Source organism: Nothobranchius furzeri, chromosome 9 (genome assembly GCF_043380555.1).
Source record: "Nothobranchius furzeri strain GRZ-AD chromosome 9, NfurGRZ-RIMD1, whole genome shotgun sequence".
NCBI lineage: Eukaryota > Metazoa > Chordata > Actinopteri > Cyprinodontiformes > Nothobranchiidae > Nothobranchius > Nothobranchius furzeri.
In genome coordinates, this window is record NC_091749.1 from 73,156,901 (window position 1) to 73,183,881 (window position 26,981).

Consider the following 26,981-nt stretch of genomic DNA (forward strand, 5'->3'; position numbering starts at 1 on the left):
AAGTACAAATATAAATGTGTTTAAAATGAATTATAAAAAACATTCTAAAAAAGTATAGAGTGGAAAATAGATGATTTATGTGGGTGTCCTTTATTCTAAGGAAAATTAAATATGAGCATCAGTTGTAAAAATATGTTTTTTTTTCTTTTCTTTTTTTTCTTTTTTTCCATATGGTTTGGTGTTTTTTGGGTGACTTGTACCATTTTGTTTGTTTTAATGTAGATTTTGTGTTACATTTAGTAAACAAGAAAAATGACTTGTATAAAGGGGTAGGGACATATAAGTTTCGACTTCAGCCTACTCCTTTTCAGACAGAAGAAAAAAGGGGCGATGACTTGTATTTCTTCTGTTTTTGTTTTTTTTTTAAATTATGTATATTTTCTTTGTTTGAAATAAACTAAACAAAAAATTGGAACATTTCAAGGAATTCTTTATACTTAGATTTCGTTCTAAATATTTATTTTAAACATTAACTTTTAAATTTGTCGAAACATGTAGACAACGATGTAATTCACTGTAAAACCCAATAAGTTGATATAACTCAATTTTTTTGGTGAAACTGATTAAGTGAATGAAACTCAAAAATAGTTGAAAAAAGCCACAGCTTATTTAGCTGCTTTAGATTAATAGTTTTAAGTAAAGTGAATATATATTTCATTATTTCACACATATTTTGGGGGCATTCTCTACTTTACATTCTTAGTTTTTAGTACTAAATTAAATCAAGCGTAAAATACTTGAAATCTTTAACTATGCCACTGTTAACCCAGATAAGTAGAATTTACTTTATAAAGCAATGTGGCAGGCAGGTGAAGAGTGAGGGTAGCTAACACCAACACTGAATGCCTCACACACCCATGGCAATCTGTGAGAACCCAAAGCCAAGTCCAGAGATCCTGGCATGAACCACCAAATCCTTAATAACAGAGGGACGTCACAGCGTGGTCATTCCCTTAGCCAACCTCCGCACTTATGGTGATGCAAGTAACACCACATTTGCAACACTGAACAAAGTAATAACTAAGAACAATACAACTCCCCACAATAAACATAAACACCCTCAAATAGAACAAAATAACTACAAACATGACTACCAACAATGCACCTCACCCACCAGTTGTTTATTGTTCTTGAAACCCACCAAAATTGCTTGTCCTAGGTTGTTTTTCCTATAGATCCACAAATAGTTCTAAAAATATACAAGTCTGTTTACCAAACACGCTTTAAGGTGACGTAAAGATGAACAGAATAAAATAGAAACAAAAAATTATAAATAAATCACATTTCAGTTGAGATTAGTCATTCCAGCTAAGTTGTTCTTTATTAATTCATGTAGGTTATGCTTATTAAAAAAAGGAAATAGTTCAGATAAATTAAAAAGTATCAGTTCTATGTACTTAAAACAAGGAAAAGGCTGAACTAACTCAACAAATTTGAGCTCAAAAAACTATTTTAAAATTTTGAGGTCCATCTACTCAAGATAATTGATTATATTCAAGTAAAACTAATTCACACCCCAAAACATTGTTATGAAGAGCTAACTGTAACAAAAACAGAGCTGTTACTTTACAAATCAGTGCCATATAGAGGAACTCTGCATGGATGGATAGACAGGTCTAGACCCGGTCCAGGTACATAAAGACCATTTTAAAGAACAAAAAAAAAAAAAAAAAGATTTGCTCGGATATTTTAAAATATCCTTCATAATGAGATATTGCAGGAAAATATGACTAATTTAGGAGAAAACAAGAGTGATAACTGACCAGCCTTTCTTGTTACCTGGTCCTTCATGGTGTTTGTTCAATCTTCACAAACAAAAACTGTCCAAACACAGCCCTATTATGGCTTTATAAAGCAAGCACTGGAAAGCAAAAAGGACATTCATTGACTTTAATGGGATGAACTGATCAACCATATCTAATAGAAATCATTGCCCCTGGCCAAAGCTGCTGTGGAATCGAATTACACTTGGAACACAAAGCTTTTACGGCTTCTTAGAAAACTGTAATTCAATCTGTTTAGTATAGAAAAGAAACAGATAAGTTCAAATTAAAACATTGAAAAAACTTTGGTTTGCATGGAATATATTCACCTTATAGGAACTTGCATATTTGGTCCGTTGGTTGTTTCATTCATCAAAGCACGTACAGAACTGTTTAAACTGTTCATGGCATTTTACACGAGGACAAACAAGGTTCACTTTGGTTTTTATAAAAATGTTTAAATGAAACGGAATGGCCCTTATGTATGACGGTTTATTATGTGTGGAGTCGTTATGCAGCAGTTGGGCCTGAGTTCATCAAGCCAAGTCCAAATCAAAGGAAAAGTAAGCTCCAGTTATAAAATATCAAGTGAGAGAGAGAGAGAGAGAGAGAGAGAGAGAGAGAGAGAGAGAGAGAGAGAGAGAGAGAGAGAGAGAGAGAGAGAGAGAGAGAGAGAGAGAGAGAGAGAGAGAGAGAGAGAGAGAGAGAGAGAGAGAGAGATGATTTATCAAGTGGCTTTTTAATCCTCTGCCTGAGACTCAAAGTTGCTTCAGGATGGGAAGTCTTCCCTCAGACGCATCCGGACCACAGCAGCATCCGGTCATGGAGAGGTGTCCCTAACTTTACCCAGTACGGCATGGACTTTCTGCTGCAGCTTTCTGCTCATTTAACACCTGAATCATATTCAAATAGCTTTGTATTCGTAATTCAGAGTGCATGTCCGGTGATTTAAGCCTTCGACAGTTCTGCGAACCACGAGCACGTGGCGGCATGTTTGACTTGACGCTTTCGGTGCATCAGATATGTTTTATTTAAGGAAAACACACAGATATTGAGTCTGTCTGCTGGAGGAAGCAAATATATTTTCTCCATCTCTTGTAGTTATAACCTATAGCTTTCCTCAACGGAACTTTACGCACAGACCTCTAACCTCTCCAAACTCTTTCCTCCTCTCTGCAGCCGATGTGCGCAGAGGCATCACCTGTAGCTGCGGTGGAGAGCACTTGCCTGTTGGATTTCTGTCCGCGGAGCAGCGAGTCCAAACTCAGCGGAGCCACTCAGACCACCAGCTCTGCCAGAACCCGCAGGGGGCAGTGAGAGCAACGCGCCGGCGCGGGCTTCGCACGCATCGCAGAGAAGATGAACATCCAGGTCCTTCCAGAGCACAAGCTCTCGTCTGTCGCCCCGCTGAAACAGTGCAATGTGGAGAAAAAGGAGGTGGAACTTATTTTGGTGAAGGACCAGAACGGCGTCCAGTATACCAGTACCTCAATCATCCCCACCCCCGGGCTCCGCGCAGGTTTGCAAGGAACAGCCCCAGAGGACGACCGGGAAACTTGGGGCAAGAAAATAGACTTTCTCCTGTCAGTCATTGGCTTCGCGGTGGATCTGGCCAATGTTTGGAGATTCCCTTACTTGTGCTACAAAAATGGTGGAGGTGGGTACCAAGCAGTAGTTTTTGTTGTTAATACATTTGTTTAAAAACGTAAAATGTTATTAAAATTTATATTATTGCCAAATGTTTAAATCAACATATGAATAAAAAGTCTAACCTTGTTTGTAGAGCAAATGTGTTTTCACTGTTTGAAGAAAATATGAAGTATTTGATTTAGTTTTATTTTTGAACGTTTCTAATGAAGATGGAGCCTAATTAGAAAAAAGTTTAAAAAATGCCCCACAGAGTTATTACAGCACCGATTCTTTTTGGATTTAGAAGTTTGGAGGAGATAATTATTGTTGTTCTAATTTTAGCTCCTTTAACTTCCCCCAATAGTCCCAGGTGGGTAAAAGGGGGAAATGCATTCAACTTTGATGAAAGAAAACCCAATTTTCTTTGGTTTGTTTATTCATGACATCATCCACAGCTCAACTGCAGCCTCCAACTCTTGTTTTTTTAGGAGAATTCATGAAAAGTAACACTTTTTGCAAAGTGTAGATTGTTTAGTGTGAACTTCGGTTTCGCTGTTAGTTTATTTGCTCTCTTTTAGTTCTGTTTTTAAAAGAAAACCATCTTTCATTCAAAAACCGATGTGTTTCATGTATGAAATACTTTTTTTATTTCAAATTTTCAAACTTGAAGTCAAGCTCTTTGAAAATTAAGTCATTTCTGAGGCGATTCTCAAGCTTTGCTATTTAAAAAATCCTGGTCTGCATGATGAAGAAAGTCCATCTGCTATTGAAGCATGCTCGGGTCAAGGAGCCCGAAACTGACCCGTATCTGTTCTGCTCTATCTTCTGATGACTCATAAAGCCCTGGAATTCATTATGCTGTTGAAAATCTCCATCGCAGTGATTTGTCTGTGTTTCTGAGCTGTGTGTCGGAGCTCAGCTGGGTGGAGCTGAACCAGGAAAACATATCTTCATGGGAAGCTGTGCCGCCCTCTGGACTCTAGTTTGCTTTTGCATTTGATCAATCGTCTCTCCTGTCAGTGGCCAGCCCCGGTGCGGCCTGTCAAACACACTGGCCCTCAGCAAGAATTAGTCATTATTACTGCAGCTCATGCGTCATTTGTGATAGACAACGTCAAGATCAATTTAATTACAAGAGGCGGTTTCCTCGTTGGTGCGTGTGCTTTGAAAGCACAGCGTGAAAACAGCTCTGAGCCTCCCCACTAGCACGCTGTAATTTGTTATTTTTCCAAGAATGTCAAACCCCTCCTGCCACTCCTGTTTCCCTTTTGTTTATCCGACCAGCGCTTGTGTCAGTGTCATAAAATGTTATTTTTTCTTTAGGAAAGAAGAGAGAATTATCATGTCTGTCTTCACAGGTGCCTTCTTGATCCCATATACCCTTTTCTTGGTAATTGCGGGGATGCCATTGTTCTATATGGAACTTGCCTTGGGACAGTACCACCGAGAAGGAGCAGCAACAGTCTGGAAAATTTGTCCATTTTTTAAAGGTGATTGTAACACACAAACACACGAATCCTCAGCGTTCTGCATGCAATCCCGCAGACCTGCCAACTTTAAAATATGCTACCAGAAGATCACCACGTCCTCTTCAGGCCTTTCAACATCTCACCCTTTAATTTCATCCTTTACCTCCTCCCTCAGACACCCATATAGCAATTTGACCAAAAACTGTCACAGCTGTTGTTCCATCAATTTTATTTTATTTGTTTGCACACATTTTGTTCCAGTTAAATTAATAAAACAAGTCCAACCCAAGACAGTGTTCAACAACCTTAGGCACGTGCGGTCAGTGCATCAGAAAACCAACCATTGCACTTATAATTAGAAAATCTTGGCCCATTACAAAATACGTTCTGCAGTTTATAACCTACACCACTGACCTGTGTAAGTACACTTCAGGCAACAGAACAACACCAACTTTCAGGTAACGTCAGATAAGTTGCAACACTCACTGCTTTTGTTGGCTTCGGCACTAAGGCGGGTCTGTTATTTTCCCACTTAGAATGAGAGGGTGAAGGGTTTATGGGCTTCTCTGTTTCACATGAAGACATCACATTCCAGCAGAGATAGTTCCAAAACTTCATGCCCCACAAGCAGGTCAGGATGAAGGTCTCGTGGATCCATGCCAATGAACACTATTTCAGCTTTTGAAATGTTAGTCAGATGAGAGTTTTAGTGCATGCACCCTCTGCTCAGACCTTAATGGTGATACAGTGAGACAAAATGACACATGCCTGTGATGCGGTTTGGTTTTGTGCACATTCTCCACGTTTTATTAACACTTAACTCCTCCACTTGAGGCAGGAAGTCGTCCCTGACCCGGATAAGGCATTCTACCCTTTTCAAGACCATTGTCTCAGATTTAGAGGAGCTAATTCTCATCCCAGCTGCTTCACTCATGGCTGTGAGCCACTCCAGCAAAAGTTGGAGCTCATGGTTCGATGAAGCCAGCAAGATCACATCATCTGCAAAAAGCAGAATCTTGATCCTTAGGCCACCAAAACGGATCCCTTCAACACCTTGGCTGTACCCAGAAATCCTCTCCAGAAAGGTTATGAAGAGGATTTGTTAGGGATTTCCAATCAGGGTTGAATCAGGGTCTTTTGCCCTAGAGTCTGAGTCACTTAATTTTGAGAATCTGCCGATACCGAGTCTCGATCAAATACTTTGGATACATAAAGAAAGAATTAAGAAAGCAAAGAGACAGATCTAGGATGTCCCTTATTCTTTGTATTTAATAATTTTATTTTAACATTTAACAACTCCGTTAACAAACAGATCACTCTGAGGTAGCCTGACCAATCAAGTGATAAATAACAGAAACTCCTCACTTTTGGACTTTAGTGAAACAGAAAATATTAAAAAAGTCTAATATAAAATAGCACCTCATCCTAAAGTACCTGTTGGGGATCCATTTTGCCTTGGCCCCAAATAAGTTGATCTGAGTTGTATCACATATATAGATATCACACACTTACAAATGATTGCTTTATAACAGGTAAACAGGTGTAGTGGGATAAATCTACCTATCTTTTGCTTTTCAAGCATTTTGTTTTGTTTTCTTGGTTTTTATGTGACTATTTTCCTGTCCTGTCTGTCTCTGATCTTCCTGCATCTCCTCTCAATCCTCCAGGAAAACTGCCGTCTGACTTCCTACTTTAACACCTCATGAGTTTCTTTTGAACTAAGCCTATCAAAGGCATCCATTTACTGCAAAAATAGCAGAGTAGGCACTGCGTGGCCACACAAGTGAGGTTAAGTCACCGAAGCACGGGTGATGAGCTCTGCTGGAGCGATGCGCGTCGGCTACGAGTAAAAGACAAAAATTGCAAACATGAACAATCATGTGTTCATCATATATAAACTCTCTGCCTCCCCCTCAAAGAATCCCTGGTATGCTGAGAATCCATATAAATAATAGCATTTGGGTAGAAACAGGATTCGTGCTCCCTAAAGGTGTTTAGGTTGAAGGCTTCAGAGGAACCCGTCACCCTTTCAGGAGAACCGGGTTCCCCTTTGCTCTCCCGTCATTCTGACCCTGTTTTTGAGTCCAGATTGGGAGGTACTGTCTGATCCCGATCAAGTCTGAAACCACGTGATTGGGAACAATTTCCAATCATGTGATCGGATCTGGACATCCCTAGACATCCCTAGAATTTTTATAAAAAAATCAGCCTTGGTGGAGTCCAACTCTCACCAGGAACAAGTCCGACTTACTGCTATATTACTATATTACTTCCTGCTGGATGGAGCTGGTCCAGTGTCCCATGGCCAGGGTCAGACCACATTTTCTCCCTGAATCCAAAGTTTTACTATCCGACAGAACTTCCTCTCCATTGAAGCCATGAATAGTCCTTACCAGGGAGGCTTAGTGTGATCCTCCTGTTGTTGAAACACACCCTGCGATTTCCCTTTATAAGTAGGAACCACCACCGTTTGCCAATCCAGTGGAACTGCCCCGATGTCTATTAATTACTATGAACAGAAAATTGGCTTTAATTTCATTTTGATAAAGATGAAAGAAAAACTGAAAACATACACGAGTAGAGCAAAGTTTTAACAACATGCCTGTATTTCTCAGGTGTGGGTTACGCTGTGATCATCATAGCCCTGTATGTTGGCTTTTACTACAACGTCATCATCGCCTGGTCCCTCTACTACCTGTTCTCCTCCATGACCAGTGAGCTGCCTTGGCTCACATGTGACAACTACTGGAACAGTCCCAACTGCACGTCGCACAAAAGCATCACTGATTCTGTCATTGGTAACGGCTCCTCATACGCCAAGTACAAGTTCACCTCGCCAGCAGAGTTCAATGAGTAAGTGATTTCCAGACTCTACTCTAAATGTTCCTCCAGTGCTAACTTGTTAGTAAAGACTAAGTAGAACTGTGACAGGAATCGTTTAGAGGATGTGATGCTTTGTTATTATTTAGTGTATTTAACTTCTAGCTTTGCTGTGATGCTAACGCTAGTTTGTGTGTATAAAAGCAAGATTTTGTTCATCTATTTCTGTTTTTATTATCTTTGTTATCATCTTAATTTTCTGACCGTCTAAACAAATATTGCAGCTAAAATGTCATTGCGAGTCTTTCAGCTTATGTCTCTGATGGTACTTGCATGATGCAGATTTTGCACATTTGTTTATTCTCGAAATACTAATAACTGAGTCAGAAGCATTTAAATGCCAACAAATGATCAGGAAAGCTTACATGGGGTGCAGATTGAATAATATAAAAAAAATTGTCGGAATCAACTCTAAACACACACACACACACAGACACGCACACATTTTGTATTTGTATTTATTTTTCCGTCATAACAATACATATAAAATACATGAAAAGGAAAATAATTATCTAATGAAGATCATAACAATAATTATCACAAGTACAACTTCCTCTTCTAAATTAAACAGTTTCTTTAGATATAATTTATGAATGAAAAGGTATATAGGCTGAAGTAAAACTTATTTAAGCCTACCCATGAATTCATTACAAAAAATCAACAGTGTCATAATTATCAAAAGTAAATAAACATAAACAATACAGTTATTACATGCATCATCCTAATTTCAACAAAATCAGTCAAGAGGTATAAATGTGTGACGAAACTAATTTTGGTGTATTTGGTAATTGCGTAAGGCGTTATTTTTAAAACTCTTTTTGAATATTTTCAACGAGCATGGATTTTTTAATCTATCCTCGAGGCTATTCCATAAACTAACTCCTCTTACTGAGGTACATCTTTTTTTTATTGGTTCTAATATATATATATATATTTTTTTTTTTTAAATCCCAGTTCCTCTTAGACTATATCCTCCTTCCCTTTGTTCAAACATCCTTTGGAGATAAGGCGGAAGATGAGCCTGATATGCCTGATATACTACAGCCAATGTATGCTGGTCAATTATATCATAAAATTTTTGAATTTTTAAATGGATAATGATAGGATTTGCTGGTGCATAATAATTAGCACGGGAAATTATTCAAACTACATTTTTTTGAAGTAAATATATAGGATAAATATTTGCTCTGTAATTATTTCCCCATATTTCAACACCACAGCTCAGATATAGTAAAATAAATGAGTTGTAGAGTATCTGAAGGGATTCAATATCCAAAACAAATCTCATTCTACTCATAAGTCCTATATTTTTTGATATTTTTTAACTTTATATCATCTATATGAGGCTTCCAACTCAGTTTTCCATCTATAGTAATTCCTAAAAATGTATATGTGTGTACTTGTTCAATTTCAATACCATTTATTTTTATAATAATTTCATTATTAATTTTCCTGTTTCCAAATATAATGTATCCTGTCAAACCATCCTTTTAACACTGCCAGTTCTTTTTCAACTAAATCAACAAGCTTGCTTAGGTCGTCACCAGAACAATAAAGGCTGGTGTCATCTGCATACAACAAACAATTTACTTTATCTAGAACTGCACGCACATCATTAATATACATTATGAATAATTTAGGTCCCAAAATAGACCCTTGTGGGCAGGGTCCGAAATTAAATTTTTTACTCACCGGCCAAGTTGGCTGGTAGATGATGAAAAGCTACCGGCCAAGCATATTTTTTACCGGCCAAAATTCTAAATGATTTAGATCTACCTAAAGCATGTTATTCTATATTATGTTGATTCCAAACAGAGTGACAAAATAATTAAAACATCAATTAATAAGGAAAACAACTCTTTTGTCATTTTTACTATTTATTTATTTATTTTTAGAGATGTTTTCATGAACTCTTTCATTGAAATCTAGTCAGACTCCTTGTTTTCTCTGTCCATGAAGTCTGGCCTCCTGCTTCTGACGCCGTCTTTGTGCCAAAGCATTACAGCCTCATTTGGGTCCTAGTCCTTGATATCTGGAGAACACAGCTGCACCATGAGAATATCTGAAAGTGTGTCAGGGCTAGGGTTGTCATGGTAACCGGAGTAGCGGTAAACCCCGGTGAAAAAGTTGACAATAATAATAACCGTCTTGTTTTTTAAAAGATATATTATCTCGGTGGATTACCGTGGCTGCGGTGTAGGCGCGGTGACCCTTACCAGCCACCGTATCATCTGCTGAAGTAGCCGGCGGCACATGCGCACTTTGTTGTTTACGATCAAAACTTTCTTTCAGCTAAAGCTGAAATAATGGCCAAAGGAGGAGACGGCAGCACTTGGGACATTTATTATCCCTCAAAGAAGACAAAGTCGGAAGTACGGGCATTTTTTGGATATTTGAAGAATGCCGAGGGCCAGTTGTCTGTGAAAGGCAGCAACGCTACGTGGCCATCATGATGTAGCCATTGTCTCACGACTCCGCCATCTCCGGTTCGCCACTCTTCACAAAATCTTCTGGTTGCCACTGGTCCTGGTGGTTTTTCTTCCAGTTCGATGAGTTTTTCTTTGGAAGGCTGGCTGACTCCAGTTAAAAACCGCCACATTTCACCGCTAGTTTTAACACAAAGCTAACTGCTAACTTGATAAACTGATTGAATGGGATAGGTGAAAATGAGGTTGGATGCGGCGCTCACATTTCGAGTACGTTTGTGTACGTTGCATGCAGGCGGGAGGAGTTTCAGAAATCCATGGAAGATGACTGATAAACATAACTAATTTGGTGCAAATATTTACTCGCCAGGTGGCAGATAGAGCTCAAAAATTTACTCGCCAAATGGAGCAATTTACTCTCATTTGGCGAGTGGCGAGTGTTAATTTCGGACCCTGCTTGTGGGATTCCATGAGTAATGAACTCCTTTCTTGAATCAACATTATTGATATGCACAAACTGGTCTCTTTCACTAAGGTAGCTTGCCACCCAAGCATAAGCTGTGCCACGAATATCATATCTTTGTAACTTTTGAAGAAGTGCATGATCTATGACGTCAAAGGCCTTACTTAGGTCAATGAAGACACCCAAGGTATATTTATTTTCTTCCGCTGCAGTTGTAATATCTTCAATTAAGGCCATTACTGCCATCAGAGTGGATCTGTTTGATCGGAAACCAAACTTTTGTTCATTCAACAAGTTGAATTTTTTTTTTACAAAATCATCAAGTCCAGTGACAAACCATTTTTCTAAAATTTTAGAAAATTGTGAGGGAAGCGAAATAGGTCTATTATTTAATAATACGTTTAATAATTCTAATAAGTGTTTACTTCCATTTTTATAAATAGGGATTACTTTTGCTGTTATCATTTTACTTGGGAAAACACCAGTACAGAACGACAGTTTGCAGATATATGTAAGGGGTGTGACAATGATTGATCATTTCCTTCACTAACCTCATATCTAAATTACAGCAATCAGTTGAACTTTTGTTTTCAAACATCAACACAAATGAACCACAGTGGCTGCCTGCTCCAACTACACAACACATTTTGTGTAATTATTGTAACAAGATCATTACTGCGGGTCACACAGAACTAAACACAACACCGGTGTTGTCAGTTTCACACAGTTTCTGCCTAAGGACTGATCTGCAGGGCATCTCTCCTCGTCTCGCAGCTTCTGCTCAGAGGGTTCTCCTCCCCCGACTCCTTGTCTCCCATACTTGTCTCCCGCAGCTGTGCATCTATAAAAGTCATTAGATGTCTACAACCTGTTCGTGTCTGGACACGTGGTGCAGAAACTTGACTTTTTTTTATCCCGTCATGAGACTTTGGCTTCCTTGTTTTGATGGATCATCCACCAGAAATCTCTTTATACATTGTTGTGTTTTATCAGCTGGGAATCTGACATTTTATGTTACTGTCCTTATTTTGTCTGTTTGTGCAGGTTACAGTGCTGTTAGTGTTAACCATGCTGAAAGATTTGATCTTTTTTAGCTAAACAGTGGTTAACAGGGAGGTGTCGTCCCTCAGCCAGAAGCTGGGAGCGAGGGCTAAGTGGGTGACTACTCATGGATCAAGGGGTCGATATCTCAACTATTTTTATGGATTTAGTGAATACAACGTCTAACTTTTGTCAGCACACTGGACTTTCACGAACAAAAGTTAGGTGTTAACTTTCACAATAATATTGTCAGGGCTGGTATGAAGGACTGGAATCACATGTAAGGTTTGGCAAAACAAGGCTTTTCTTTAGGCAAAGGCTTCTTTAACTAAGGATCAAAAAACGATCAAAACACAGAACGGAGTAAAAGGACCCAGAGATCAGTTAATGCTTGGCTGGAACTAGAGAATGAAAACTAACAAACTGGCGACTGAAAGAGAACAGAAGCTGGTTAAATACACACAAGAACAGCTGAGAGAAATCAGAGTGATGAGGAACAGGAAACAGAGCTGAAGCAGGAGATTTGACTCCAAAATAAAACAGGAAGTGGGATTGATGAACAGGTCTCACAGCAGGGCGTGACAAATATAACCTTTATGGGGTCATCTTGTGTTTTGCTGTAACATGATGGCATTTCTAAAAAACTCCAATTTTAGATGCGAGTATGGTACTCCAAAACGATCCAGCCATAAGCTTCTTCACTACAAAAGGTGTATACATAAAAGTTCAAATGCACTCTTTGAAGTGCTTGAAAATAGTTCCATCTGTTTATACTTCAAAGACAGCCACGTCTTCCTCAGCTTGTGCAAAAACTGACTGTGTGGCCCAAAGGAAGTCTGTGAAGTGACCTAGACAATACAAGGGACACATGCTAGGAGTGAGGCACAGTGAGCATCTATAACAGCAAACATTTAGGAGTTTAAAATACTATTTCAGTCTGGTACACAGGTCTAGAACTGAAGCTTTGTTTAAACACTATCCCCCGACTCATGTTCCATCTTCCTCAGAACCAATACAGTAGGTATGTAGACGCTTAAAGGAAGTACCACGAGGAGGTCGGTACAACCATGAAAGCTTTGGCCTCATCAATCATGACACATCATCAAAAAAAGAAGGGATGAAACAACATTCAAAGATCAGACACGGGCCACAAAACCACAAATCAAAATATGTTTTCTCCTCATGTTTTTACTTTTGATTTATGGGGCAAATAATCCGTACATGTGCTTGGATGGGCTGAATACAATAGGGTGCTTTAAGACAGATCTTCCATGGGGTTCTCCACTGTAGGGGATTTTAAATCCTCCTGCTTACAGCCAGCTTTGAGAACAGGAGCGATGCCAAGGCACAGCATGAAGGAGGACCACTGTGTCAACAATTCAGTTGCTTCACCCCCTCCGCTCCTCTGCATTCACAAAGCTTTCAATCAATCAGTTTTTATTTATAAAGCGCTTTTCAAGCAAAGTGCTTGACAGAATTAAAATGACCCCAAATTATCTTTACAGTTTAAAAACCTTAACAGACACATGCACACACACACACCAGTAAAAATTTATATTCGGCTGAGTCCAGATGAGCCAAGTAAGGTAAGGCAAGGAAACGCCATCAGAGGGGCCGTCTGCCCCGGCAGCATCAGGTCTTCCACAGCAAGTCAGGGCGCTCAGAGGAGGGGGAGCAGAGACCCCCACCTCCACTCAAACACTACCTGTAGAGCGCCCAGGAAGCAACAGTCGGCCACCGCCCCTGGGGCAGAGGGCCCCCACAGAGAAAACACTGGATTAAAATTAGTAAAAATATAAAAACTAGATAAATTGCATTTCTTGCAGAAATGCTGTTTGAATGCTGGATAGCTTAAACTGTACGCTGAATCTGCTGAATAGCTGAAGTGAAGCTGAAACTAAGCTAAACTGTCAAAATGAGCTGAATGTATTTAAAGATTTAGAAGCAAAAATCAAAAAGTGTAATAAAGCTCAAAATGTCGGTGAAGCGTGGAGAGAAAAATGCTAAACATTGGAAAACTGAAATATTTGAACATAGTTTAAAAACTAGACAGTTGAAATGTTTAAACACCTATCATTTGAGTAAGAATTGTTTAATAGTTAAATTTTCACAATGAGCTGAACTGTGAATTTAGAAACCTTTGCCGATATCTGAAACTGATAAATTAACACATGTTCGGATTGTGTAATGGATGGATGAATGGTTGGATGGATAAAATGATGGATGGAGGGATTGTTGGATGGATGGATGTTAGATTGTTTATTGAACAGATGGATAGATGGATCGATGACCAAGCCGATCGATTTGATGTATCATATGTGTGGGTGTGTACTTCCATTTAGCCAGAAGATGATTGAACTCTCTCAGCCAATCAGAGAGCTGGGATGGGGTTGGGTGATTTCTTGCCTTCTGACGGTCAATAAAATGCAAGTTATGTTTCTAGTTTTACATACAGAGAGGTCAGAAAGATCAGATACAGCAGTTTGTTATTGGCTGGATACTCAGCTTTTTGTATCCATCACAATGAGACTTGGTTAGAGTGATCCTTAGTTCCTTGTGTTGCCATGGTTACAGATGACAGGAGTCTGCTTTAAAATACTGAGGTCCATTTTCACATGACTGTTAGATTTTGAATAATGTTTCTACGTTAAAGTACTGTAAATCCTCTAATATTAGCATGTATTTAATTAACTGCCGGGTATCATATTTTGGCCGGTGTCGGAGTCGGCGGAGGTGAATAATGGCCGTTTTTTTATTGTGGCCGGGTGGATTGTGGTAACAAGCAAGTACGGGGGGCGGTTGTGTCATCCGTCTCACTTTTGATTTGCCAGTGATAGACCACGAGGGTAACTTTAACCGTGCGGAGACGAAGAGGAGGCGAAAATTTGATATCAAGTTCAAAGAGAACGTGCTGATTATGCTGCAGAACACTCTGGGGAGTGATCTGAGAGTGTCAGTATGTGTGTCTTTGTAGACAGGACTTATGGTTTTTACAGCGGTGTTGGGTTAGGGTTAGAATGTCCACTAGAGCCCTGCACTGACGCCCTAGGCCCTCGAGTCGGGTCGGCCCGACGGCCCGAGGGCCGGGCTTTGGGCCAACGACTGTGTAATTACCTCGGACACGGGCCGGGCGCCTTTATTTTTAATCGAAATCATTAAAAAAATTAAAACACTTAAACGCAGCAGTAGAGACCTGCGCGGGACTGTTTTCTTCATCCCGCTCCGCTCCTGCTGAATTTCTGACCATTACAGCCTGCAACCGCAACGTGTGTGTTACACTCCCGCCCGCACCTGCAGCGTGCATGTCTACTCCCGCCCGCAACCGCAAAACTCAGAGAAATTATTACCTCACAATAAAAGAGATGTATTGAGTTTGTGTCCTCAACTTGTTATTTAGGTTATCCGCTTTCACCGCAGCGCTGCGCTCCGTTTCAATCAGGCTGTACAGCAGGATTTCCCCTCGTAGCGATATTTTCTCTAACTCTGATTGCTTCATGCTATAGATCGTTGGAAAGCTGCTTTTATGTACTTTTAGGAACCGTTGGCATTATTTGAATCTGATCAGCCATTCAAAAGTTATAAAACGGAGCATTTTGGATGACAAAATCGCACGTCTCTGAATCTGTGTTGTGATTCGTTGCGCCCAAGACAGGAAATCCCGGTGGCTACCGTAATGTATTGTATGTGCACGAAAAGCCCCATTTTTAATCTTTTCAGCACTTTTGGAATTTTAATGATATTTTGAACTAGAGCAGGGGTTGGCAACCCGCGGCTCTTCCATCCATCTGATGCGGCTCTCTGTGCTTGTAAAATAATGAATGGATATTTAAATAAAATGCTTTAAATTTTACTGAATTAATTTTATATCTGTAAGTCAATTCTATGTAAAGATTGTCTGCGTAAACCTGAACAGACCCAACACAGTCTTACTGTGAGTCCGTGTTGTGTCACGCTTGTGTGTAATCATATGCGCTCATGAGCTGACGAGGATGTGAGATTCTGGGATTCTCCTCAGACGGCTCCTGGATGTGTCGCACATTGGAGACAGGGACAAGCGCTATTCAGCCAAAGTTTCATAATCAGGGAACATTTGCTAAGTGACAAGTCTCTCTGAGAGACAGGGTTTGGAAAACACTCGCTTCAGTGGGAGGAAGCTTCCCGCATGCGCTTCTGCGACGCTCGGATCCTGCACGTCTTTTAACACATTGGCCAGGATTGACGCACTTTGTTTTCATTTAGTTGGTTAAAAAAAAAGTCGGGCTTGGGCTCAGGCCGGGCCAGAGAATCCTGAAAACCTTTTCGGGCCGGGTCGGGCTGGGGCTCCACCCCCTCGGGCCGGGCCGGACACGGGCCCAGATTTAAGGCCCGTGTAGGGCTCTAATGTCCACTCTGGTACCAGTGGGGGTTTAAAGCCATCATCTTTGACATGAAGATCACATTCTCAACTGAAGCATGAAACCAAACGCTCTATTCACACAACTCTGAGAAAGTGGGCATTAGTGGCCTACTTCAGGGCAGGCAAGTTTCAGATTTGATACTAGCTTCAGGGGGAGGAGAAATGCCTGATGGCGCTCTTGGGCCACTTTCTTCTGTAAGCAGTCCTGAAAGTAAATTAGAAATAAAAAACTAAGCTGGGGCAGGAAAATGCAGCAAAAATAGGGTTTAAGGGTATTTCTTATGTGGAAATGACAAAATCACGTGGTAAAAAGCTCAAAAAGTCGATTTTTCATGATCCTTTCAACAATCTAATTTGACGAACCCTTGAGAACCAGATTAACATGAAAATGTATGTTTAGTTGTAAATCACTATTTTGTTCATTAATAAAATAAATCTGACTGAACCATAATTAAACGTATCTTCCTCGGCTTTAGGTCTTAATTTATTTTGCACGCCTGCGTGCAACAGAGCATCTGCCTCTTAACATACAGAAGCCCTTCATAGACAACAGAATGTTAGGCTGGCAGAACAACCAGCTCTGAGTGATGGTGAGGCTAAATGTCAATGTCAAGTTTATTTATGTAGCACATTTCCAACAATCAGAGACTGCAAAAAGTGCTGTACACAGACAAGCAGTAAAAATAAAATGATAAAACACTGAGAACCAGACCCTAAAATTAATTAACAATAAAATCAGATAAAGGAGGGGTAAAAAGGTAGGTTTTTAAAAGAGACTTAAAAGCAGAAAGGCTGTTAGCAGACCTAATCTGTAGGGGAAGGCTGTTCCAGAGCTTGGGAGCGGCCACAGAAAAAGCTCTGTCGCCTCTGGACTTCAGCCTAGACTTCGGAACAGATGATAAATGTGGAAAGGATGATCGGAGGTTTCGTTTGAAGACATGAGTGTTTAAAAGTTCCGACAGATAAGGAGGGGCCAAATTGTGTTGTGCCTTAAAACAGATCAGTAGCATTTTAAATTGAATCCTGTAAGTAATCGGGAGCCAGTGAAGAGCTTGTAAGACTGGTGTTATGCGATCCCTGCGCCTCCTACCTGTCAGCAAGCGAGCTGCCGCATTCTGAGCCACCTGCAAGCGGTGAATTGACGACTGCTCCAGTCCATGATAAAGAGAGTTGCAGTAGTCTAATCTCGACATGATTCGCAGGTGTATAATCTTTTCAAAGTCTTTAGTTGGTAAATAGGACTTGACTTTACTAAGAACACTCAAATGAAAGAACACACTCTGTACAACAGAACTTATCTGTTTATCAAGTTTAAAATGGCCATCAATGAAAAAACCCAGATTTCTTTCCTGAGACATGCAAAAGCATTCTAAAGGGCCAAATACACTGTTTACCCCGTGCAACGGCCCAGGTCCCCAAAAACGTCAATTTCCGTCTTTTTGTCATTTAAAGTGAGAAGGTTCAATTGTAGCCAATTTTTAACATATTTTAGACAATTCAGTAATTTGTCAAACGATGGCCTTCGAGAATGTAGTGGGACATATATCTGCACATCATCTGCAAAGAAGTGATACGAGATGTCATGCTTATGAAAGATGGCGCCAAGAGGCAACATATACAACGAGAACAAGAGTGGGCCCAAAACTGAACCTTGAGGGACACCACAACTAAGTTTCGCTGGAGACGAACAACACTGCCCCATATTTACTTTAAAAGTCCTGCCTGACAGGTAGGCTAACGTCACGCTCTAGGCGGGATAAAAGGATCTGATGGTCCACCGTATCAAAGGCCGCCGTTAGGTCTAAAAGGATCAATACAGCTGATTGACCGGAATCGATAGTTAAAAATATACCGTTAAACATTCTTAAAAGAGCAGTCTCCGTACTGCGGTATTGTTTAAAACCCGATTGAAACTTCTCTAAAATACCCCAATGGTCGAGGCAGTCCTGCAGCTGCCTGTAGACAGTTTTCTCCATGACGTTAGAAAGGAAAGGGAGCTTGGAGATAGGCCTGTAGTTGGAGAGCACCATCGAGATTAGGTTTCTTTAAGAGCGGCTGAATAACAGCACGTTTAAAGGTGGCAGGGACATGACCAGCAGATAAACACGTTTTTATAATAAGTAAAATAATGGACCCGATTGTGGAAAAAACCCTTTTTTAAAAGTGATGGGTGGATACTATCCAGTGGACTGCAGGAAGGTCTTGACTGGTGAACCACCTTTGAGAGGTCAGAGAGAGACAACAGCTCAAACTCTTCAAATGTGCTCAGGATAGTGGGGCTAAAGGGACCTGAGGGCTGATGGCGTGTTTTACTGGAAGAGCTTTTTCAATTCTACCGAATGAGCAAGACGGCCTCTGGGTATTCCAACTACACCAACACAAGGCCTACCGATCACAACGCAGTCTGTAAACGTCTTCCACCAAATAAACCAAGGTCTTCACTTAGTCACCGCCCTCCTCGCGCTCAAGTCAACTTTAAATTTAAATCCAGTCAAATATAACTCACAGTTCCTCCACATTCCAAAAAGGTCACTTTGCAGGTTTCAGAGGCTTTTTTCCTACAGCTGCTGCACAAGCATCCTGAGGTTTTAATCCAAGTCCAGTTCCAGCGCTCATCAGGCCATAACATCACATGCCAACTAAACTGAACCTTTCTTGTAAAAAGTCTCAGAGCCAAATCTAAGAAGGACAAAAGTTCTTTAATGTTCTGCTGCAGGATTTTACAACCCAACAAAAACCATCTTACAGCCTGAAACATCCTGATTTTTAGACACTCGGTGATTCTGTTGTTGGAGTTGATGGGTTAGGGTTAGGGTTAGGGTTAGCTTTGCAGAAAAACAAAAAGTAAAAATTTCATTCTTGCAATGTTTTTGCCGTGGTTTAAGTTTACAAGCTACACCTTCAGTTCAGTTTATGTTGATCTGTAAGAAGTTTTCCCTCCTTAGTAACTCCAACTTGAATATATATTTAAAACAGTTTTTGGGTGTTCTATCCCCTATAAAATCGTTGAATTCAGCCAGACACTGCCACAAAATTAACAAATTAACTAAAAAAACAGCTACATTTTTTATAATTCTTTTATTATTATCAGCTGTAAATGAGACTGAACAGCTTTAAAACCACGTGTCTGTAAACTCTCTGTTTTTACACCTGCTCTAAACATTCTCAGCTGCACATCCACCTAATTTTAAGTAGGAGATAAAAATAACATACTTTTAGTTTGAGTAACAGGTGTCATAACAAATGAAGTCACACCATTTGAGGTTTTTTAAGGACACATGACTTTATGAGAGACTTCCAGGGTAACGGGACATAACAGCTTCCTGCTGTTGTCCCGATCACAAACGTGCTTTTTTCCATGGATGCTTCATGCCCAAGTCTATTCTACTTACTCCTATTATCCTTAAACTTTGCATTTCTTATACATAAACTGTGGTCGACCCTCCATTATGGCTGGGCAATATTATCTAAAATCAGTATTGCAATATATTGAGGATTTCACCCAGAGGACGATAAATGGACGATAACTACATGTGTGCGCTAAAACAAAAGGTGTCCACTAGATGGAGCTCTTGCTTGTATTACGTTGAGTCACTTTTGTCATGTGACTTGAGGTGGTACAGCTTCTTAACTCATTCACTGCCAGTCGTTTCCTGATCAGTAAAGCCCTTCGCTGCCAACGTATCTCAGAATTTTCACAGTTTTTTTAAGAGTCACAGAACGTTGCACGCTAGGATGATGTCGACACCAAAACAACCAAAACAAAGCGGAGACTCACCTCTTACATCAGGAAGAATCCGCGTGTTCCGAGCGTCATCCGTTCTTTCATAATCCGTTGTTGAATTGTGATCGGCAGACGCTTTTCCGGTTCGCTCCTCACTTATTTTACAGCAGCGGCCCAAAACGATCTCCTAACACATGGATGTTCTGCTTCCTGATCACGTGACGTGTGACGTACGCGGATGAAGATCGTCGTTAGAGGTGAGATGTTTGTTCTCACGGTGCGGGGGCTCGTCCGACGCCCACACAGTAAAAACATGCAAATGACGACTTTAGTCGTCATTGGCAGTGAACGAGTTAAAAGGGACATGAACATTGCCAACCTACACGCATGTTTACATTTTTTTAATAAGCTAATTTATGGACATGGGAAAAATGATGGAGTCAGAAATTTTGATAATGATAAATGTTCGATTTATTGCCCAGCCCTACCCTCCACAGTCATATGCCATCTTGAAACATGGTAGCTGTCTAGGGACATACAGGATGGCGCAGGTTGTCTCCAGACTTGCTGGTGTGGGATTCTTGCCCTGCTCCAACCACATGTGATACACCTCTGCCTCTCAGTTTTTATTACTCAACACATACAGCACTTTTATGAAATTTTAAAAGGAATACAAATCAAAAGAGTGGACCGGATCACTTGATCGAAAGCTGGAAGTAATGGATGACATATAACCCCATATTGCCTTTTGATGCGTTGGCTATTGTATATGCAATAACTACTCTGAACTCTGTGGCACTAAAGATACTGATCCCCCATTTTGTTTTTAAATTAAATGTTTAGTTAACTGAAACTAGTTAACTTGTGCATTTTTTTTATTGGTCTGAATCAGTTCATAATTTTCTAGTTGGTCTCCTTCTTGGGTTAGTTTCCTTTCACACACAGAAAATACTGCAAATAAAACTCAGTGTGTCTCTACAGACCAGGTAAGGTTTGTTTGTGGATCACCTCCTAACAGGTCTCAGGATGGTTCTTTAACGAGGTTACTGTGGTCACACCTGTTCACCTGTGCTACTACTAGTGTACCTGTTGAATTAATTATAGATTCACCAGGATAAATACAATAAAGTTTATCTCTCACTAAATAGAATATTTCCTAAGAAATCACAATGTAACCATAGAAACACCACTTGGAGTGTGTGTGTGTGTGTGTGTGTGTGTGTGTGTGTGTGTGTGTGTGTGTGTGTGTGTGTGTGTGTGTGTGTGTGTGTGTGTGTCTTCTCGATCACCAGTGAGTCGTGGAGGATGGCTGCTTATACTGAGCCTGGATTCTCTGGAGATTTCTTCCTGTTAAAAGGGAGTTTTCCTCTCCACTGTCGCTGCATGCTTGCTTAGTATGAGGATTGCTGTAAAGACTCTGACACTAGTCAGTGACTCGATGCAACCTGCTGGGTTCCTAATATAGGAAACTTTTTACTGATTGGCTTAATGACCTGACCTGTACGGGGACGTTTGCTGTGTGCAGGTCCTTGTACTCTTGTCGTGATTTTGGTGCTTTTTAAATAAACTTGAATTGAATTCAGAGGACCCACCCTAAGGGGAGACACTGACCACACTGCAGAGGTGAACATCTATTTGTTTACAAGGACCAGGGTGGGATGTAGAACTTGTGCTGCAGCTGTTATATATTAAATGTCAGTGCTTCAGTTAGTGGGGAGTTGGGACTCTAAAACTCTAATTTTACACAGAATTTGTGCAAAAATAAATTGTATACAGGTGATCCCTCGTTTATCGCGGTAGATGCGTTCCAGACCTGGCCGCGATAGGTGAAAATCCGCGAAGTAGGGACACTATATTTACAGTATTTATTTAACAGGTACGTATTCAGTATTCAGACTTTTAAAACCCTCCCTTTACATAGAAAAAATTTTTACTTGGTTTTTTTTATAGTTTTATTACAAAAAGTGCATTTTATGATGAAATTGATGAAAAAAAAAACAGGAATTTCTTGATATTTCGCATAGAAAAATACTGCGAATTGGCAAATTTCCCTTGGATAAGGCTCCAAAGAAAAAATCCGCGAAGTCGTGAATCCGCGATAAACGAACCGCGAAGTAGCGAGGGATCACTGTATCACCAGTTTTACCCAACATTTAACCTTCCTCTCACAGAAGTCTAAAATTTTCAGTGAAAAGAAAATGATCAAATCAAGTAATAATGAACCAATAAAACACTATTTTAGCCAGAAGGAAGAAGGAATAACCAACAAGAGTCAAAAGTGGGATTATTTCTAAAGTTAAAAAAGTAAACATTGTTTTTTTATTTGACCTTTTTCTTCTTTTTTTTCCCAGACGACGTGTACTACATCTCCATGAAAGTGGGGGAATCCATGACCTGGGCCCCCCTCGCTGGGACCTAACGCTGTGCTTGCTTGCGGTGGTTATCATCCTCTACTTCAGCCTGTGGAAAGGAGTCAAATCTTCAGGGAAGGTACAGACACAGCCAACAACAATCCACTCGTGCAACATAACTTTTCATACAGACCGGATGCACGTCCTGAATCAAGTTTTGTGTGCAAGAACAAAAAGAAAACGTAAAAACAGAGAGCTGCGAGGCAAATGAAACAGTCCAGTGCCTGTGCATGTCTCTACAAAGCAATTTGCAACTAATTTCAGGAGGAAATTCATTTCTGTTTTGCTGACATTTACACGTAATTCTTAAATGAGTAGCAAATGTTACATTTCCATTTGTAAATTAAGGTATACCTTGGTTATAATTAACTTTACCTTTCTCTTCAAGCAGATTTAGAATAAAAGAAAGAACAAACAAACAGCATAACAAAGACAAAAAGGTTTTAGCTGGCTGCATCCAGACTGACCAAACGTGGTTCTCTCACTTTACCGGTCGATCTATGTTCCTACCCTCATCTATGGTCACAAGCTTTGTGTAGTGACCGGAAGAATGAGATTGTAAATATAAGTTACTCAGGTATCTGATTTGGATGCCTCCTGCCGCCTCCCTGGTGAGGTTTTCCGGGCACATTCAACTGGAGAAGACCTTAAGGAAGACCCAGGACACGCTGGAGGGACTATCTCTCTCGGCTGTCCAGGGAACGCCTTGGGATTCCCCCAGAGGAGCGGGCCCAAGTGGCTGGGGAGAGGGAAGTCTGGGCCTCTCTGCTTAGGCTGCTGCCCCCGTCACCGAACTCCGGATAAGTGGAAGAAAACAGATGGATGGAGAGTCTTCTGGTTCTCATCATGGCAAAACTCAAAACGGCTGGAAACCACTGTTTTAGTATACAATTATGACATTATTGCAATAATGTCAGCTACATGTGCACCTCAATAATAATTTATTTTGCTATTTCAACTACAATCTGTCAGTTTTGCAGGAGAATAGCTCAGGAAAGTGGGCGATGTGATTTTATAGTAATTTGTTGTTGCTCTTGTGTGTTTGTAGGTGGTGTACATAACAGCTACTATGCCCTACATTGTCCTGTTTGTTTTGCTTATCCGAGGCGCAACTCTGAAAGGCTCCATGAAGGGCATCACAGCCTACCTCAGCATTGACATCAACAAGCTCAAAAATCTGGAGGTCAGAATCGTTGTCTACTTTTAATCTCCTATTTAACCCTTCAGCCAACGTTTACCCTAAACCCGTGTTTGGTCTTGTTTGTTAGAGTTTAACAGTTTATAGTTGAACATCAATTCCCAGGCTTGCATATAAATATTGAAATAAAGAGTCATCAGTTTTCTAAAGAAAGAGAGACTAATGGCTTAACTTTGGAAAAGAACATCAAGTTGGAATTAAAAGGCATCCTAGAAAAACCGTTTTGTTTTTACAAGTGGAAAATGTCCTTAGAGCCTCCGTCAGAATGAGAAGTTTTATTAACATACGCGTGAGCAGGGTCTCAACATTAGGAAATTGCTGCGGTACTTGGTGCAAAAACAAGAAATAAGCACAATAAAATAATTTATAGAGAAACATTAATTAAGAAACGACTAACAAGATAATGTAGGTACTGATCAGAGCTGAACAGTTCAGGTGCAAACATAACACAGGGTCAGGTGACTGGAACAAGGCTTCTGGGGTGAGAAGGTCCAGGTCATTCATGAGTCCACTTGCAGAGGGGAAGTAACTGTCCATGTGGTGAGAGGTTCTAACGGATTTGAGCCTCCTGCCAAATGGGAGCAAGTCGAAATAAACTTTGTCCAGGGTGAGAAGGGTCAGCTGTGATCCGACCTGCATGCCCCAATGTCCTGGAGGTGTACAGGTCCTGTATAGAGGGAAGTTTGCAGCCAATGATCTTCTCAGCAGAGTGTACAACATGCTGCAGTCTCTTCATGTCCTGGGTGGTAGCTCCAGCATACCACACGGTGATGGAAGAGGTGAGGATGGACTAGATGATTGCGGTGCAGAACTGCCTCATCAACTGTACTGTACGCAATATAATCCATGAAACTTTGTTGGGTCTCACAACAACCCAGGAGCCTTGATAAAAGACCAAGCACAACCCCATAATGAAAAGACTGGTTTTCCCCACTAGGGTTGTCATGGTAACCAGTGTAGCGGTAAACCCCGGAAAAAAAGTTGACAATAATAATAACCGTCTTGCTTTTTAAAAAATATATTATCTTGGTGGATTAGCGTGGCTGCGGTGTAGGCGCGGTGACCCTTACCAGCCACCGTATCATCTGCTGAAGTTGCCGGCAGCACATGCGCACTTTGTTGTTTACAACCAAAACTTTCTTGAAGCTAAAGCTGAAATAATGGCCAAAGGAGGAGACGGCAGCGCTCAGGGCATTTATTATCCCTCAAAGAAGACAAAGTGGGAAGTACGGGCATCTTTTTTATATTTGAAGAATGCCGAGGGACAGTTGATAGAAGACGGCTAGCCTGTTTGCAGCACGTGCAGAAAAAGTGTCTGTGAAAGGCAGCAACACTTCAAATCTCATGACACATCTGCGTGACCATCACCCACAACTCTACAGTCAACGCAAGGCAAGCTAACGTTAACGTTTTAGCTAAAATGCGTGATCTGAGGATTTGGGTTGAGGGGCAGACAAGAGTTGGTCTCTCTCCGAGAATCAAAATCAGAATCAGAAATAATTTTATTGCCAGCGCGCCAGCGATCCAGAGCATAGGAACTTGACTCCACAGTACAGCCTGACCAAGATTAGACACACACATATAGACAGGACAGATACAGGCAGACCGCGAGAGCAGCCATAACGGCGCTCATTTCAGTAGATGAAGAGGGGATTACATGAGGAGAGTTCGGGGAGGGAGAAAAAGGCATTAACAGCCGGCAGGGTGTAGCTCTACTATGCAAAAAAACACCCAACATACAAGCATGAACGTCACAGTTCACAACATGAGACCCGGTAGGTAGGGGGGAGGGTCTGGGACCCTGGTTTCCTCAGCGGGAGCAGCCTGTGTGGCGCTCGGCCAACTGAATCCACAGGTGGGAGGGAGGTCACGGGAAAGCACAGAGCACAGTGAGTGCCTCCAACTTGATGACCTTGGTGCGGAGACCATAATCTGAAGGCGGGGGGGGGGGGTAGGTAGGGTTTTCACAGCATTTGTCTGCATTCCTTCCATCGTGGGGGTTTTTGCACACAACTCCAAGGCTGCTTATGGCGTCAGATTGGATAACAAGACTTTGTTTGGGTCAGGCAGAGATAATTTTCCTCTCTGCCTTAAAGTCTGTATCGATCATTCAAATCCTCCAGTGAAGCCAATTCGGTGATTAAACATCTCCACACCGTCCGGTGACCCTCTCCGAGATGACATCCAATTTGCGCACTAACACCGGTAACGCAGCTAAGACATTGTCCAGCTTGCGATTCACCTCGAGTAACGTCCCAGTCTGTGAGGTCTCCGCCCGGACGGTGCCGTCCATGGATGCGGGTCGCCCTCCAATCGCTCCCGTCATCCCAATTTTATGGAAAACCAGATATCCTCCCACTCCAATCAGAAGAAATCCAGGCGAAATATCCACACATCTTCGACGTCCTCAATGGACAGCTGAGAGAGACAGATGACATTCCACTTCTTCCAGGAATCGAGCATATATCCCGCTGCACGTGTCCCGTGAGGACAAACGCAAGCCCCCTCCTCCGTTCTCATCGTAGAAAAAATCTTATCAATCGTGTTGAATGACCAATTAATTAAATCCATTTCTGAAAAATAGTGATTTCCAGAGGAAATGCAGAGAAGCGCTCTGTAGGCAGACGGGACAAAAAGAGCCTTGGGAAAAAGCAGATAAGGGAGCAAAGCAGACGCGACCGTGCTCTGTGAGTGCCAGAAGAGAAAAGAAAATAATTATGAATTTAACAACGATTACTGCCTGATGACATTTTCCCACATCTGCAAAGCTCACTGGAAGGCCACAAACCGAGGACAATATTTTCCTGATATAGGGTTTATTACTCAAGTAAGGGTAAAAAAGTATCTGATTAGAAGGCTACTTGAGTACTGAGTATCTGGTCTAATATTTTTAAAATGATGACATCAAACAGACAAAAAATAAGAAGTTATGGGCAAATATTGGTACTTTAAAGACTAAAGGAGAAAAATGTAAACAAATAAACAACATAATTACAAAATAACACATTTTAGGCAAAATTTAGACACAAACTGAGGACATTATTTTCCTGATATACAGGGTTTATTTAGTTGTCTGAAAATGTAACACGTTTAAAAAATATATCGTGATAATACCGAAAACCCTGATAATTTTCGTCACAATAACCGTGAGGTTAAATTTTCACACCGTGACAACCCTATTCCCCACCCACGCAGCCAGGACCTGAATATTAAATGGGCTATGTGCTGACTGACCAGTTCACCCAAATGGCTCTGTGACGTGGACTGAAGCTATAGATTTTCTGTAGAACCTCGTATAGTATCTGAATTACTCAGTAGGTAAGCTATGGACTCATCAGGCATTCATTCAAAGACATTTCATTCCCAGAACATCCTGGAAAGTTACATGTGTGCTCCCAACATTCCTGTTTTCCTCATATCCAACATGGACATTAGCAGTAGCTAGGGCTAGCACTAGCAGCCATCTTTGCTAGCATTAGCAATAGCTCAGGTTAGCAGTAGCAGTAGCTTGGGCTAGCACTAGCAGCCATCCTTGCTAGCATTAGCAATAGCTCAGGTTAGCAGTAGCAGTAGCTTGGGCT

At 40.9% G+C, this 26,981-nt stretch overlaps 1 protein-coding gene across 1 annotated transcript in view; it reads left to right on the forward strand.

Moving 5' to 3' along the window:
* Positions 1–2,989: 2,989 nt before the first annotated feature.
* slc6a2 (solute carrier family 6 member 2) overlaps positions 2,990–26,981 on the forward strand; it is a 42,721-nt gene continuing 18,729 nt past the window's right edge. The window contains exons 1-5 of the mRNA XM_015952844.3: positions 2,990–3,420; positions 4,751–4,882; positions 7,477–7,714; positions 22,143–22,281; positions 23,251–23,385. Coding sequence (XP_015808330.1) covers positions 3,123–3,420; positions 4,751–4,882; positions 7,477–7,714; positions 22,143–22,281; positions 23,251–23,385 — 942 coding nt within the window. The 5' untranslated portion in view covers positions 2,990–3,122. The remainder of the gene's footprint in view (positions 3,421–4,750; positions 4,883–7,476; positions 7,715–22,142; positions 22,282–23,250; positions 23,386–26,981) is intronic.